The sequence below is a fragment of the Geotrypetes seraphini genome, chromosome 5 (genome assembly GCF_902459505.1).
Source record: "Geotrypetes seraphini chromosome 5, aGeoSer1.1, whole genome shotgun sequence".
Classification (NCBI taxonomy): Eukaryota; Metazoa; Chordata; class Amphibia; order Gymnophiona; family Dermophiidae; genus Geotrypetes; species Geotrypetes seraphini.
This window is the reverse complement of record NC_047088.1, coordinates 272,082,776-272,099,930: the sequence shown is the minus strand read 5'-3', so window position 1 is coordinate 272,099,930 and position 17,155 is coordinate 272,082,776. Positions and strand designations below refer to the sequence as shown.

The 17,155-nt window shown below is 48.0% G+C and overlaps 1 protein-coding gene across 1 annotated transcript in view; it reads right to left on the bottom strand.

Annotated features, from left to right (window-relative positions):
- The window catches only part of LOC117360429 (fibrous sheath-interacting protein 2-like), a 207,517-nt gene extending 202,963 nt beyond the window's left edge, over nucleotides 1-4,554 (bottom strand). Inside the window, exon 1 of the mRNA XM_033944142.1 lies at nucleotides 4,204-4,554. Within this exon, the coding sequence (XP_033800033.1) occupies nucleotides 4,204-4,317 (114 nt within the window). The 5' untranslated portion in view covers nucleotides 4,318-4,554. The remainder of the gene's footprint in view (nucleotides 1-4,203) is intronic.
- Between the last annotated feature and the right edge of the window lie 12,601 nt (nucleotides 4,555-17,155).

Below are 17,155 nucleotides of genomic sequence, written 5' to 3'. Positions count from 1 at the left end.
GCCGGTTGACAGAGGCAGCAAACACACGTGACTCCCCCCTTCTGCCCTCACCCACCCACCACCAGAGAAACATCGCTATGGCTGCCTGCATTGGACCACAAAGAGGTCATCGGGAGTGCTGGCGGCGGTCACGTGCACAGAATTGGCGCTCCAGATCTCCATCCAGGAAAAACGACACTACCGGTAGAAGTTTATTTTTAAGATTAAAGGTGCTGCGGCGGCTCCTCTCATGAGCCGCACCGGTGTTGGAGAAGGCTTCCAACGCAGGCAGCGATCCTGAGAGGAGCCGCAGCGGCACCTTTAAACTTAAAAATAAACTTCTACTGGTAGTGCCATTTTTCCTCCTGTGCCCTCTCTTTCACTGAATGAAGCATTGCGGCAACGAACAGTTCTAATGAAGCAGCCAATCAGTGTGTCTAATCTGGAGGAGGGAGATCTCTTTGACCACAGTGATTGTGATGGTAGGCCAGACCGGAAGGGAAGGGGGGGGGTTTGGGGGAAATGCTGCTGCTGCACAGGGACCTGGAGGGGAAGGTAAATACCGCTGTTGCTGATGCTCAGAGAAGTGGACGGGGAGGGAAATACTGCTGCTATTGCTGCACAGGGAAGTGGGGTTAGGGGAGGGAAATGCTGCTGCACAGCAAAATGGAGGGGGAAGGAATGCTGCAGCAGCTGCTGCACAGGGTAAGTGGGGGGAGGGAAATGCTATTGCTGCTGCACAGGGAAGTGGGGTGGAGGAGGGAAATGCTGCTGCACAGGAAAGTGAGTTGGGGGAAATGCTGCTGCACAGGGAAATGGAGGGGGAGGGAATGTTACATAGGGAGCAGGGAGAGAGACAGATAGATGGAAAGAAAGACAGACTGACAGCGGGAGGGAGGGTGACAGAAAGAAAGAAAGCCACAGGGGCAGGAAGAGGGACAGAAAGAGAGAGAGAAAGGGGGCCAGGGAGAGAGAAATACAGCAGGAGGTAGAGAGACAGAAAGAAAGAAAGACATCTATTCTAGCACCCGTTAATGTAACGGGCTTAAAGACTAGTTGTAATATAATTCCCCTACTAACACTATGAGCTGACCAGTACTTGTGCTTGAAAACAATCACCGAAGATTCCTTTCTCATAGAACCTAGCATTCTGAATGCCACAAGTTTGATTAAAACACTGCATCATCATATCTGAGAGAACCTTGAAATTCTTTAGAATCACCCAAATAGTTTCCAAGCCAGAATATATAATATAATTAAAAAAATAAAAGACCAGGAGAGGCCGGGAGCAGGACTTCAGAAGACAAAAACAAATAGGACTGGAGGTGTAGTAGACACTCATCGATTTTCAGGGTTATGTTCATGAGGAGCTAGCTAAACTAAACACAGAAACATAGAAACATGATGGCAGATAAAGGCCAAATGGTCCATCTAATCTACCCATCCGCAGTAATCATTATCTCTTTCTCTCCGAGAAATCCCAGGCCTATCCCAGGCCTTTTTGAATTCAGACACAGTCTTTATCTCTACCACCTCTACTGGGAGATTGTTCCACGTGGGGCCTTTATCTGCCATCATGTTTCTATGTGGTTCTTCTATATTTTTCCCTTGTGATAGGATGTGTCTGTCTCTCCCTCTTTCCATTGGCTTATAGGACAATCTCTTCTATTTTCCCCATTGTGATAGAGGTGGGGTGGTCTCTCCCTCTCTCCTAATGGCTCATAAGGTAGTCTCTTCCTCTTCTGATAGGGGTAGGACTATCTTTGCCAGTCTCGGTTCATAGTCTCCTAATGGTTCATAGACCATTGGCCTGATCCAGTAAGGATATTCTTTGTTCTCTTATTTTTCCCCTTGTAACAGGATGGGATTGTCTCTCCCTCTCTCTCATTAGCTCAAAAGACAGCCACTCTCTCATGATAGGGTGGGTTTTCTCTCCCATTGGCTCATAGTGTAGTCTTCAATTGTAATGTGGTAGAGCTGTCTTTCCCTGTCTCCTAATGACTGATAAACCAGTCACCTTCTCTCATGATGGAGCTGTCTCTCACTGGCTCATAGTGCAGTCTGTTTCATGATGGAGTGGAGCTGTCTCTCCCTGTCTCCTGACTGATAGGTCAATTTTTTTGTGATGGGGGTGGGGCTGATCACAATGGCTGTTAGTATAGTCTCTTTCCATGGCTTATAGTGTAGTCTCTTTCCCTCTAGATGGGAGTGGGGCTGTCTCTCATTGGTTCATAGCATAGTCTCCTTCCCTCGTGATGGGGTGGGGCTGTCTCTCAATGGTTCATAGCATAGTCTCTTTTCCTCGTGATGGAGGTGGGGCTGTCTCTCATTGGTTCATAGTATAGTCTTTTTCCCTCATGATGGGGGTGGGGGCCTCTCATTGGCTCATCGGTCAGTCTCTTTCCCTCGTGATAGGGGTGGGAGTCTTTCAGTGGTTCATAGTGTAGTCTCTTTCCCTCGTGATGGGGTGGGGCTGACTCTCATTAGCTCATAAGTCAGTCTCTTTCCCTCGTGATGGGGTGGGGCTGTCTCTCAATGGTTCATAGTGCAGTCTCTTTCCCTCGTGATAGGGGTGGAACTGTCTCTCATTGGTTCATAGTGTAGTCTTTTTTTCGCTCGTGATGGGGGAGGGGCTGTCTCTCATTGGTTCATAGTGTAGTCTCTTTCCCTCATGATGGTGGTGGGGCTGTCTCTCATTGGTTCATAGTGTAGTCTCTTTCCCTCATGATGGTGGTGGGGCTGTCTCTCATTGGTTCATAGTGTAGTCTCTTTCCCTCATGATGGTGGTGGGGCTGTCTCTCATTGGTTCATAGTGTAGTCTCTTTCCCTCATAATGGGGGTGGGGCTGTCTCTCATTAGCTCATAGGTCAATCTCTTTCCCTCTTAATGGGGTTGGGGCTGTCTCTCATTGGTTCATAGTGTAGTCTCCTTCCCTCCTGATGGGGTGGGGCTGACTCTCATTAGCTCATAGGTCAATCTCTTTCCCTCTTAATGGGGTTGGGGCTGTCTCTCATTGGTTCATAGTGTAGTCTCTTTCCCTCATGATGGTGGTGGGGCTGTCTCTCATTGGTTCATAGTGTAGTCTCTTTCCCTCATGATGGTGGTGGGGCTGTCTCTCATTGGTTCATAGTGTAGTCTCTTTCCCTCATAATGGGGATGGGGCTCTCTCATTAGCTCATAGGTCAATCTCTTTCCCTCTTAATGGGGTTGGGGCTGTCTCTCATTGGTTCATAGTGTAGTCTCCTTCCCTCCTGATGGGGTGGGGCTGACTCTCATTAGCTCATAGGTCAATCTCTTTCCCTCTTAATGGGGTTGGGGCTGTCTCTCATTGGTTCATAGTGTAGTCTCCTTCCCTCCTGATGGGGTGGGGCTGACTCTCATTAGCTCATAGGTCAATCTCTTTCCCTCTTAATGGGGTTGGGGCTGTCTCTCAATGGTTCATAGTGTAGTCTCCTTCCCTCCTGATGGGGTGGGGCTGACTCTCATTAGCTCATAGGTCAATCTCTTTCCCTCTTAATGGGGGTGGGGCTGTCTCTCAATGGTTCATAGTGTAGTCTCTTTCCCTCTTAATGGGGGTGGGGCTGTCTCTCAATGGTTCATAGTGTAGCCTCCTTCCCTCCTGATGGGGTGGGGCTGACTCTCATTAGCTCATAGGTCAATCTCTTTCCTTCTTAATGGGGGTGGGGCTGTCTCTCATTGGTTCATAGTGTAGTCTCCTTCCCTCCTGATGGGGTGGGGCTGACTCTCATTAGCTCATAGGTCAATCTCTTTCCCTCTTAATGGGGTTGGGGCTGTCTCTCAATGGTTCATAGTGTAGTCTCTTTCCCTCTTAATGGGGGTGGGGCTGTCTCTCATTGGTTCATAGTGTAGCCTCCTTCCCTCCTGATGGGGTGGGGCTGACTCTCATTAGCTCATAGGTCAATCTCTTTCCTTCTTAATGGGGGTGGGGCTGTCTCTCATTGGTTCATAGTGTAGTCTCCTTCCCTCCTGATGGGGTGGGGCTGACTCTCATTAGCTCATAGGTCAATCTCTTTCCCTCTTAATGGGGGTGGGGCTGTCTCTCATTGGTTCATAGTGTAGTCTCCTTCCCTCCTGATTGGGGGGGGGGGGGTGGAACTGTCTCTCCCTTTCTCTCATTGGCTCACACATGGGTCAATTTTTTTCCCTCGCTACTGTGTGGAACGCTGTCTCCCTCTCCCCTTCCTCCCCTCCCCGGTCACTCACGGTGGCGGTCCGGGATCGAGCTCCTCCTCCTCCCAGGTTGGCGCTCATGTCTCCGCGCTCGTCTCTTCCGGTCCCGCGCAGGCGGGTTACCGTCACGGTTACGTGTTCGGCCATCTGAGGAGCCGCCGCCGCCGCCACCACCCTGCGGCCTTCGCGCCTCGCGCTGCCTTTATATGGCTGTCGCGCGGTAGCGCATAATCTGTGCTGTGACGTCGTCGCCCGGGCTTGCTCGCGCTTGTCTGCAGTTTCTATTGGTGCTTAAGGCGGTGCTTTGCTCTCGTCCTACTCAGATGCTTAGTCTTTATAGTTGGTCTGTATTCAAACGGGGGGGGATCGGCTTTTTATTTTTGCAACCAGTTCAATTACATTCGGATATTTAATGTAAAAGCATGTTCAATCACCTGTTCTGAATAGCCAGGCTGTTTAAAAAGTTAGCCATATACAAGCAGTCTCCAGGTTAAGAACGAGTTAGGTTTTTAAAGTTGGATTTGTATGTAAACACGGAATAGGTACATTTTCAGATTCTTGCTTCACATCTCTGCTCCCAGCTGACAAAAGTTCCAGTGTTCTCTCTAAGGTACAGCTTGCACAACCACACACTATTCTTAATGTGACCATGTATCATTTCTAAATCTGCTACAGGAGAAGTGTAGGAGTCTATGGCACTGGCAATACTGCTCGGTGAAATCAAATGAAGCGGCAACCGCATTCTTAAGTATGAGTTGTACTTAAGTTGGGTGTCTGTAACTTGGGGACTATCTGTAGTGTATGTTTTGCGAGTCCACTGCTGCCACCAGACTCGTGCATAGCCAACTGTGCTCTGGTCTTTTGCCAACTCCACATGAGTTGACAGGTCAGCCTGGTATTGAGACCAGAAAATATTTTAATACTGAAGAAAGGAATAAACTGATGCAATAATGAGTGTAAGTAGGGTTCATAGGCAACCTAGGTTTCAAGAAAGCTGTTGCATGTGTAGGCTGGTGATCCTGATGACAGACGAGTCAGCAGTAATCGTTTATAATTTATTGAACTTAATATACCGCCTTTGATGCACTGCAAATCAAACATAGAAATATGATGGCAAGGTGGTTCACCATAAAATTAAAATAGAAAAGAACTCCATCAGAAGCAGGAACATAAGAAACATATTCTCAAATGCTTCTATTCCAAATGGATCAGTTAAATGCTTGTTTCAAGTTTATTGTATTTGATATACTGCCTAAGTACCTATTTCTTTTTTGAGATAAGTAGACCAGAATTGAACACATTACTCCAAGTGAGGTCACACCATGGAGTGATATAGAGGCATCATAACATTCTTAGTCCATTCACTAAACCTCCAATCCGTGGGCTAGATTCACTAAGCAAACCGATCGTGTACCAATCAGTTAGCGAGCCCTTAATGACCAGATTTCCCTCCTGCACTATTCACTAACGCCTGTAGCGATCCGATCCCAATTGTCCCATTAATAAAACCCCATGCAAAATAGCCAAGCGATTGATTCGCTAACAATTGCTTGGCTATTTTGAGTCGGGATTTTTACTACTGACAAACCTGACTGCTGCAGACCTGTTGGTAACTGAGTTACCGTTAGGTCCAGTGTTCCCTCTAAGCACATGAGCGATCGCTCACTATTTTCAGTGGCGTCGCTCATACGTTGTCTCCTGTCGCTCACTCGAGGGCGGGCAGAGGTGAGAGGAAGCGGCGGCGGCCTTAGTGTATTTTAAAGTTGAAAGATGCAGCGGCGGCTCCTCAAGATCTCTGACTGCATCGGACTTCCGACGCAGGTAGGGATTTGTGAGAGGAGCCGCAGCCACGTCTTCAGTGGTGTACCAAGGTGGGGGGGGGGGGGGGGGCGGTCCGCCCTGGTTGTGCACACCTCCTAAGGCTGCAGTTGGAGAGAAAGTTTGGGCTAGCCAATCACTTCCTGGCTGGGCAGAACTTCCTCTCCGACGGCAGAATTGACGTCGGGGGAAGCAGAGAGAGCTTGGGGCAGCCGCGGCGGTGGCTTTGGGGCCTGTTTCCCCTGATGGTTGTGGCGGTGGCTTTGGGGCCTGTTTCCCCTGATGGTGGCAGCAGTGGCTTTGTGGAGGGTAGGGAGAAAGAAAGAAAGGGGGCAGGCAGGGAGACAGAAGGGAAACAAAAAAAGAAAGGGGGCATCAAGAGAGAAAAAAGAAAGAAAGGGCAGGGAGAGAGGAAGAAAAAGTTAGGGGAGGGAATGAGGTCTGGAGGAGAGGAAGCATACAGGCTGAAAGAAGAGAAGAAAGATTGGATGCACAGTCAGAAGATGAAAGTGCAACCAGAGACTCATGAAATCACCAGACAAGGTAGGAAAAATAATTTTATTTTAAATTTAGTGATCAAAATGTGTCTGAATTTATATATGCGGTCTATATTTTGCACTATGGCCCCCTTTTACTGAACCGCAATAGTGGTTTTTAGCGCAGGGAGCCTATGAGCGTCGAGAGCAGCGCTAGGCATTTAGCCCAGTTCCCTGCGCTAAAAACTGCTATTGTGGTTTAATAAAAAGGAAGGGGGGTATATTTGTCTATTTTTGTATGGTTGTTACTGAGGTGACAATGCATAGAGTCATCTGCCTTGACCTCTTTGAAAAAAAACCAGAATAGGAATGATAATTAACATTTTCTCAGCATATAGTGTGCTTTGTGTTTTTTAATTTTATTGTTGGTAGATCATTTTGACTTGGTCATTTTAAAGTAGCTCGCAAGCCCAAAAAGTTTGGGCACCCCTGAGCTAGAGCGTTGAAGCTGTGTATTTCTATTTTATCCCCCCTTTTACAAAACTGTGGAGCGTTTTTTAGCGCCAGCCGTGGTGGTAGCAGCGCTGATGCTCAGAATTCTATGAGCGTCAGGGCGTTACCACTGTGGCTAAAATCCACACTACAGTTTTGTAAAAAGGGAGGGGTTAGTTTGTGATGACATATTCCATACTAGGTGAAGGTGTTTTCTGTGTGTTCGAAAGACATGGTTTTCTGTTAGGATTGACGGTGTAGGATTGATCTGTGCTGGTCTGTCTTGTTTAGTTTTACAATGGGTGTATTGATTTACTGCTCACTGCAATATGTAAGATGCTGCCTTTTCCTAGGTACTCATGTGTGATGTGTGGTTTGTTACTAAAAAATCATGTTTTTCTTACAGATGGAGGGTGCCAAAAAATGATGGGCCCCGGGTGTTACATATGCTACGTATGCCACTGTATGTAAAGATACCAGAAAGCTGGCGAAGCAAAAACTTTAAGTAAATTGTTATTCTTCTAAGTTTTGAGTATTTAACCCTCCCACAATCTCACAGGCACTCGTTTCAAGTTTCAAGTTTATTGAGATTTTCATTTAAACGCAATATCAAATATTTTCAATGCGTATAACACAAATAAATTTGGGGAAATAAATAAAACCATTTGAACAATAAACATACAAACATATCCATAGATGATTAAAAATACATAAGGAGTACAAGGATAAACTACATTTGTTTAAAAATGCGTCCTCCGCGCCTGCTCATAAATTTGTGGAGTATGTAACTTGTCGCTCATGCATATTTTTTTTTTTTGCACACATCTCATCAATCCTTAGAGGGAACATTGGTTAGGTCTGCAGACTTTTTGACAGGCCTGTCTATCTTTTTTCATTTTTTTTCCATGGCACACGCAAAATATCTGCCCCATAAAAAAAAAAAGAATAAAAAAAGACAGGCAGGCCTGTCAAAAATATCCCCACACATAAATGTGCCCCCCTGAGCACGGCCACCCCCACCCCCGACTGGCAAGGCCCTCACCCTCCATCCCTCCCTCCCCTCAACCGCCATGGCACGGGCCACCCACCCACCGGCACCAAAAAGTTGGGAGCAGGAGGAGTGCTCAGTCCCTCCTGCTGCCAAGGAGATCCATCAGTTAATCAGCAGTAAAAACAACATAAATTACTATTTGCTATCCCAAAAGTGAAGTGTGCAGATAAAGTGCTCAGTGCTGTGCAGCAGTTAAGTTTCAGCGTGCGCCGCAAAGGAAGTCAAATTAAGTATCAGCTGTGATTGAAGGCAACGTGCCAAAGCAGTCGGAAGTCAGCTGTGAATAGTGAAGTTTCTAGAATCCAGTGGATTACAGGACCTGAAGCAACATGAATTCGAGGGCCGCAATCCAGTCGGGGTTTCAGGATTTCCCTAATGAATATGCATTGAATGCAGTGCATGTAAATAGATCTCATGCATATTCATTGGGGAAATCTTGAAAAACCGACTGGATTGTGGCCCTTGAGGACCGACTTTGACACCCCTGCACTAGAGGCAGGTCTTGTCAGACAAATCTGATCAATTTATTTGACTGGGTGACCAAAGAATTGGATAGAGCGAGTGCACTAGATGTGTATTTAGATTTAAGGAAAACCTTTGACAGTGTTCAATGCAGGTGTCTAATAAATAAACTGCGTCCTCTGGATGGGCACCAAAGTGATGGACTGGGCCAGGAACTGTTTGAATGGAAGGCAACAGAGGGTAGTGGTCAATGGAAATTGCTCTGCTGAAAGGGATGTTACCAGTGGGGTGCCTCAAGGATCAGTTCTTTGGCCTGTTCTTCTTAACATTTTTGCAAGCGATATTGTTGAAGGGCTGTCTGGTAAGATTTTTCTCTGAGGATTATACCAAAATCTTCAATAGAGTAGATAGCCCGATTGGTTTGGATAACATGAGGAAGGACCTAGTGAAGCTTGACGAAAGGTCTGAAATTTGGCAACTAAGATTTAATGTAAGAAATTCAAGGTCGTGCATTTGGGCTGCAAAAACCTTAGAGAGTGATACAGTTTAGGGCAGTCGTCCCCAACCCTGTCCTGGAGGACCACCAGGTCAATCGGGTTTTCAGGCTAGCTCTAATGAATTATGCAAGAAGCAGATTTGCATGCCTGTCACTTCCATTATAGGCAAATCTCTCTCATGCATATTCATTAGGGTTAGCCTGAAAACCCGATTGGACTGGTGGTTCTCCAGGACAGAGTTGGGGACCATTTGTTTAGGGGGTAAAGAACTTATGTGCACGAAAGAGGAATGGGACTTAGGTGTGATAGTATGTGATGATCTTAAGGTGGCCAAACAAGTTGAAAAGGTGATGGTAAAAGATGGAAGGTTGCTTGGGTGCATAGATAGAGGAATGGCTTGTAGAAAAAAAAGGAAGTATTGATTTCCCTGTATAAGACTCTGGTGAGACCTTATTTCGAATATTGTATAAAGTTCTGGAGACTGCACCTTCAAAAAGATATAAACAAGATGGTAACTGTACAGAGGAAGGCTACTAAATTGGTCAGTGGTCTACATCATAAGGCGTACAGGGACATTGGAGAGGGGAGATATGTTAGAGATGTTTAAATACCTACATGGCATAAATAAATACACATGGGGTGAGTCTCCAGTTGAAAGGAAAGTCCAGATTGATAGGCCATGGGATGAAATTGGGAAGTGATATGCTCAGGGGTAATCTAAGGAAATTCCTTTTTACAGAAATAATAATTAGAGCAGTACTCTTTTTAAACTCTGGCGTACTCTGACTAATTCTGACTCAAATTCTGAGCAATCTTTATCTCCTGCGGATGTCTTAGCTTGTTTTTTTTTTCAAGACAAAATTTCTCTCATTAGGCAATCTTTTCCTGCAGGAAATATTGGACATCTCTCCTCTCATTTAAATAATTCTACATTGGAGATACCAGTTGATCGTTCGTTACTAGTGTTCTTTTGAACCAGTTTCTGAAGACTAAGTATCCAAATTATGTGAAAAGTTGAGAAAGTGTAAATGTTCATTGGAACCTTTTCCGTCATATCTTTTTTTCAATATTTATTCTCAGGTCATAACTTGGTTGATCATTTTATTAAACTATTCACTAGAAAATGGATACTTTACGCAATCTATGGGGCAAATAACTCTCCTTCCCCTTCTGAAAAAAATCAGATTTAAACCCTATTATCCCCTCACATTATCGACCAATTGCTAATATACCCTTGTTAACAAAGTTGTTAGAATCAATTGTAGCGGGTCAACTTACTAATAATCTGGAGAAATTTTCATTACTTCAACCTTTTCAATATGGGTTTCGTTCTAATGTTAGTACCGAAACTTTATTGATCTCTCTTCTTTCTAAAATCCAACAATTACGACTTCAAATGTTCAATTTTGCTTCAGTTTGATTTGTCTGCGGCGTTTGATGTAGTACATTATGACATTTTGCTCCAATTACTTTCAGATATTGGTCTTAATCAGGTTGTTCTTGTTTGGTTTTCTAAATTTTTATTGTCCCGATCTTACTCAGTTAATATTGATGGTAATATTTCTAATTCCTGGCAACCTCTTTGCGGAGTTCCCCAGGGCCCTCCACTTTCCCCAATTTTGTTCAGTCCTTATATGACAACTTTGAATATTTATAAGCTGTCAGCGTGGGAAACGCTTTTTACTTATGCAGATGACATTTTTATACTGATTGAGATTGACCCAAATATTACCAATTTAACTTTTAAAATAAATCACTGTATCTCTAAACTTCAAACTTGGGCTATGTCTGTCCAGATGAAGCTAAATGCAGCTAAAACTAAACTTCTGTGGTTAGGCCCAAAATTGGATCATCTTCCTTCCACTGTACTTTTGGATTCTGGAGCCTCCCTACAAATTGAGTTCTCCTCTAAGATTTTGGGAATACTTTTTGATTCTTTTCTTACTTTTAAGAACTGTTAAGAACTATTTTTTTCAGCTTACAAATGTTGAGAAAGGTCAATTCTCTTTTCCATCAACGTCTTTTTTTCTGTTTTGGTCCAATCTATTATATTATCCCGGTTAGATTATTGTAACACCATTTATTTTGGCATCACTAAGAACTGCCTTCAAAGACTACAAGTTGATCTATGGAAAGAGCAAATTTGACCATGTGACTCCTTTGCTTTTCTCTCTCCATTAGCTCCCGGTTTATTTTAGAATTCAGTTTAAGTGTTTATGCATTAAGATTTTAAGTGTTTATGTTTTAAGATTTTACATGGTATCTTTGCTCCTCTTGTTCCTCTGCTATGGAATGTTTATAGATTTTCATATGCGAGAGGCATTCATTGATTTAAACTTTCTCTTCCTTCTAGGAAAGGAATTCAAGGAGTTAAGAATTTTAACAGCTCTCTGACGCTTAAATTTCCCTAACTTTGGAATGAGCTTCCCCTAATTTTGAGGTGTCCCAGTTCCTTCCAACTCTTCCGTAAACTTCTAAAAACTTTTTTATCCCAGGACAAGCAGGCAGCATCCCCGACGCAGACAGCTTTTTCAAGCAAACTTGATTGAAGATTCAAGTTTGCTGTGCTGCACCACGCATGTGTGCCTTCCTGCTCTACTAGAGGGTACATCCCCTCCTCGTGGTCTCCATTTCTTTCGTTTCCGCGGAGCCAAGAAGTCCTCTTTCTTGCCTCTGCCCGAAAGTGCCTTCTAGCGCCGCGGCTTTCTTGTTTTTGTACTCAGAGAGCCGCTGTGTGCGTTGTTCACATTTTTTTCTTTAGTTCTGCGAAGTTCGCGGTTTCTTCTTTTTTGTTTTCCAGCCCGGGGGCTCCCGGGTTGTCGTGGCCTCGTCGGCTGCGGCCTGGTTTTTTTTGGGGTTTTTTTTTCTGTATGTCCCGGCCCTTGTCCGGGTTTAAAAAGTGCACCAGGTGCGATCGACTTCTGTCGCTAACCGATCCGCATCGGTGGTGCATTCTCTTTCTGGGGGCTGATCATCCCACCGAGTCCTGCCCCCGGTGTGCCACGTTCCAGCATCGGGCTCTTTGCCGACAACGGGCCCGCATGGCAGACCTTTTTGCGGTCGACCAACCTTCGGCCCCGGCCTTGACCTCTGCCTCGGGACTCGGCCCCGGAGACCTCGGTGTCATCTAAAGCCTCGGCTCCGGGTAAGTCCCCTCTTCCTCCGACAGGTTCCACACCGGCGAAGAAGCCAGCCTCGGGGACGCCGGCTGGGCATGGTAGGAGTTCCTTGCCTGTTGCCCCGGCGAAGCCCTCCAAGCCTTCGGGGCGTGCCTCCACCGTAAGGGAATACTTTGCATCGAGGTCGCCCTCGGTGGAGTGCACTACGGCCTCGGACATGCCATCAATGCTGTCCGTGCTGGTTTTTTAGGACATGCTCCGGGCGATGATCTCGTCGGAGCTGTCCGCTGCACTGGCCCATCTTCCGGCCCCGACCTCGCATGCGCCGGACCAGCCTGAGCCCCGCATCGAGGCGCCTGGGGGCAAGGTGCGCCGATCCAGGTGCCCCTCGTCTTCCTCGGACTCCTCGCCCTGGGCCTTGAGGCGATCTTCCCCCTCGGGGCTCCGCGGGGCGAAGCGTCGCTTGAGACCCGCTGCGATCTCGGTCCGGAGGGTGGCGAAGCGTGCCCGAGGTTCCCCGCCAAGGCGCGGCTGTTCGCCGACTGCCCGTGCTATGGGACCACTGAGGGTTTCGGAGTTGTCTTTGGATAACCCTCGGCTGTTGCAGACTCCCCCTCGGTCCGGGGCTCTGGGCCGAGGCGCGAGGCTTTCGCCGAGGGAGTCCAGGGGCAGGTCCCTGACCCGGCATCGGTCGGTGCCTCGTATCCCGGGATCATCTCCGCAGGGCTTCTCGAGACGGCATAGGTCCTCGACCCCGGCGCGCTCCTTGAGTGCTTCCTGGGGTTCTGAGCAAGTTGCAGAGAGGGAGCCTCGGTATTCCCGGGAAGCTTCCCCTTCATTTTCTGTGCCAGGGCGGTCCCGTTCGGCGACACCCCCCGAGGCTAGGGGAGCGACTCGCTCGTCCTTCACGAGATTCGTGCAGGACATGAGTCGGGCGCTTAACCTAGATCTCCAGGCGGACTCACGATTTACTAAGGAGTATCTGGAGGAATTAGACATGCCGTCTCCGTTTAGGGGGTTGTTTAGGCTTCCACTGAACCCTGTGCTCCGGCAGGCTTTCATTAGAAACCTGGAAACTCCGTACGCGGTCACTGCGGTGCCCTCGAAGATGGAATCCAAGTACCGTACAGTCCCCTGTCTGGGGTTCGAGCGCGCCCAATTGTCCCATCAGTCGTTACTGGTTGAGTCTTCTCTCAAGAAATCTCACCCGTCCCATGTCTCGGTGGCGGTTCCGCCGGGGCGGGAAGGTAGGACCCTGGACAAATTTGGCTGCAGGCTCTATCAAAATTCCATGATGGCCTCGAGGGTGTTGAACTATTCGTTCACCTTCACTTCCTATCTGAAACATCTGATTAGGTCGTTGTCCTCTTTCCAGGCGGACTTGCCTACCTCCCGCCAGGTGGCGTTTGGCCTGCTCATTGAGGATCTGTCCCAGTTGCGTCTCCACCTGTTCCATGCGGCGTACGACGCTTTCGAGCTCTCGTCCAGGGTCTCCGCTTTTGCGGTGGCCATGTGCCGGCTAGCGTGGTTGCGCCTGGTCGACATGGATCCGAACCTTCAAGATAGGCTGGCCAACCTACCCTGTGTCGGGAACGAGCTCTTTGATGATTCGATTGAGGCTGCTACGAAGCGCCTCTCGGAGCATGAGAGGTTGTATGCTTCTTTGGTCCGGCCAAAGCCGAAGCCATCTGCGTCGAGGCCCTATCGGGCCTCTCCAAGGTGCTATCCCCAGAAGATGTGGGCGGTGGAAGTAGTCCCCCCTTGTCAACAGGGGCGGGGGTTTTACTCCCGTTACTTCTTAGTTCCGAAAAAGACCGTGGACCTGCGTCTGATTCTGGACTTGAGGCGTCTCAACAAATTCCTGGTTCGGGAGAAGTTCCGGATGCTTTCCCTTCTGGTTCTGTATCCCTTACTGGATGAGGGGGATTGGCTCTGCTCCCTCGATCTGAAGGAGGCTTACACACATGTTCTGGTGCATCCTGCCTTTCGCCGGTTTCTGTGCTTTCAGGTGGGAGAGTTGCACCTTCAATATCGGGTCCTCCCATTTGGACTGGCATCGTCCCCTCGAGTCTTCACGAAGTGTCTTGTGGTGGTCGCGGCGGCTCTGCAGTCCCAGGGCCTTCAGGTGTTTCCCTACCTGGACGACTGGTTGATCAAAGCGTCATTGAGGGAGGGGGTTATCTCAGTGACCCGACAGACTATTATATTTCTTCAGGGTCTAGGGTTCGAGGTGAACTTTCCCAAATCTCAGTTGTGCCCCTCTCCATCCCTACAATTCATCGGGGCTGTGCTGGACACGGTTCGCCTGCGTTCGTTTCTTCCTCCTCCTCGGCTGGAGGCGCTCGTCCGTCTGAGCCAGCAAGTTTCTCTGCTGCCTTCGGTCTCGGCGAAGCGCATGTTGATTCTTCTGGGTCATATGGCCTCCACCGTCCATGTCACACCGTTTGCCCGGTTGCACCTACGGATCCCTCAGTGGATGTTGGCCTCTCAGTGGCGTCAGGACCGGGACCTGACCTCCAGGCCCGTTGCAGTGACTCCCTCTTTGAGACGCTCGCTCCGTTGGTGGACCAACTCTTCCAATCTTTCAAGGGGTTTGCTCTTTCTCGCCCCACCACACCACAAGGTCCTCACCACGGACTCTTCGGAGTATGCTTGGGGGGCTCATTTGGACGGGCTCCGCACTCAGGGTCTGTGGTCGGCGGAGGACCGTCGTTCTCACATCAATGTTTTTGAGCTTCGGGCCGTTTATTTGGCCACTGTGGCTTTCCGCCATCTGCTTCAGGATCGGGTGGTTCTGGTTCGCACAGACAATCAGGTGGTGATGTATTATATAAACAAACAGGGTGGCACGGGATCTTGATCCCTGTGCCGGGAGGCTCTTCGTCTGTGGGAGTGGGCAATTTCCCACAATATCTTTCTTCGTGCGGTTTACATTCAGGGGGAGCGGAACTGTCTGGCGGACAGGCTGAGTCGCTTACTACAGCCGCACGAGTGGTCTCTTCATTCTCAGGTCTTGTGCCAGGTGTTCAAGCGGTGGGGGACCCCTCATTTAGATCTGTTTGCTTCCCCCCTCAATCACAAACTGCCTCTCTTCTGTTCTCGGATGTACTCTCCGGATCGCCTCGAGGCAGATGCCTTCCTCCTCACTTGGAAGGGGAAGTTCCTTTACGCGTTTCCGCCTTTTCCTCTGATCTTGCGGATGCTGGTACATCTCAAGTCTACGCATGCCACTCTGATCCTGGTTGCTCCTCGGTGGCCTCGGCAGCCGTGGTTCTCCCTGCTTCTTCAACTCAGAGTCAGGGAGCCTCTACTTCTGCCTGTTTTTCCCTCTCTCTGCTGTCTCAGAGTCGGGGTTCGCTGTTGCATCCCAATCTGCAGTCTCTACATCTGACGGCTTGGTACCTTTCCACCTGACTTCTCTTCAGCTATCTCAGTCGGTCAGGGAGATTTTGGAAGCTTCTCGTAAGGTTTCGACTAGGCTCTGCTATTCTCAGAAGTGGACTAGATTCTCTTCCTGGTGTTCTTCACATCATCTGGAACCTGTGTCGGCCCCTGTGTCCTCGGTTCTGGAGTATTTGCTTCATTTGTCTTGCTCCGGTCTTAAGACAAATTCTATTCGGGTGCATCTTAGCGCGATTGCTGCCTTTCATCAGCAGCTTGATGGCAAGTCACTTTCTATCTATCCTTTGGTTTCTCGTTTCATGAGGGGTCTCTTGAATGTCCATCCTCCTCTCAAGCCTCCCCCGGTGGTTTGGGATCTCAATGTGGTTCTGGCTCAACTTATGAAACCTCCGTTTGAGCCTATGGATAAATCTCATCTCAAGTTCCTCACTTGGAAGGTGATCTTCCTACTTGCGCTCACTTCTGCTCGCAGGATTAGTGAGCTTCAGGCTCTGGTGGCGGATCCGCCTTTTACTGTATTCCATCATGACAAGGTGGTTCTTCGCACTCACCCCAAGTTTTTACCTAAGGTGGTGTCTGATTTCCATCTCAATCAGTCCATTATTCTTCCGGTGTTTTTTCCAAAGCCCCACTCTCATCCTGGCAAAGTGGCGCTTCACACTCTTGACTGTAAGAGGGCGTTGGCTTTTTATCTTCAACGCACTCAGTCTCATCGGAAGGTTCCTCAATTGTTTTTGTCCTTTGATCCTAATCGGTTGGGACGTCCTGTTTCCAAGCGCACCTTGTCCAAATGGTTGGTGGCTTGTATTTCTTTTTGTTACACTCAGGCTGGTCTCGCGCTGCATGGTCGGGTTACGGGGCATAAGGTCCGAGCAATGGCGGCTTCTGTCGCTTTCCTCAGGTCGACGCCTATTGAGGAGATTTGCAAAGCTGCCACTTGGTCTTCGGTTCACACTTTCACCTCACACTACTGTCTGGATGCTTTGTCCAGGAGTGATGGCCGGTTTGGCCAGTCGGTTTTGCGTAATCTGTTTTCTTGAATTGCCAACTTCCCTCCGTCCCTTTTTCAGTTAGCTTGGAGGTCACCCACATGTGAGACAAGCTGCCTGCTTGTCCTGGGATAAAGCACAGTTACTTACCGTAACAGGTGTTATCCAGGGACAGCAGGCAGATATTCTCGCAACCCTCCCACCTCCCTGAGGTTGGCTTCTTAGCTGGTTATATGAACTGGAGACCACGAGAAGGGGATGCGCCCTCTAGTGGAGCAGGAAGGCACGCATGCGTGGTGCAGCACAGCAAAATTGAATCTTCAATCAAGTTTGCTTGAAAAAGCTGTCCGCGTCGGGGTTCCGTAGATGACATCACCCACATGTACAGAATATCTGCCTGCTGTCCCTGGATAACACCTGTTACGGTAAGTAACTATGCTTTATTTGCTAAACATTTTGAAAACTAACTCGTGTATTTCAGTTTACTTTATTTATTTTTTAAATTTATTGTTAACTGCATCGAGCTTCCTTTGGTTGAAGACCTGGTATATAAGTTTAAGTTTTAGTTTAGAAAGGGTGGTAGATGCATGGAATAGTCTGGTGGTGGGGACAAAGACTTGTTTGAATTCAAGAAAATCATGGGATAGGCACATGGGATCTCCTAGAGCAGTGTTTCTCA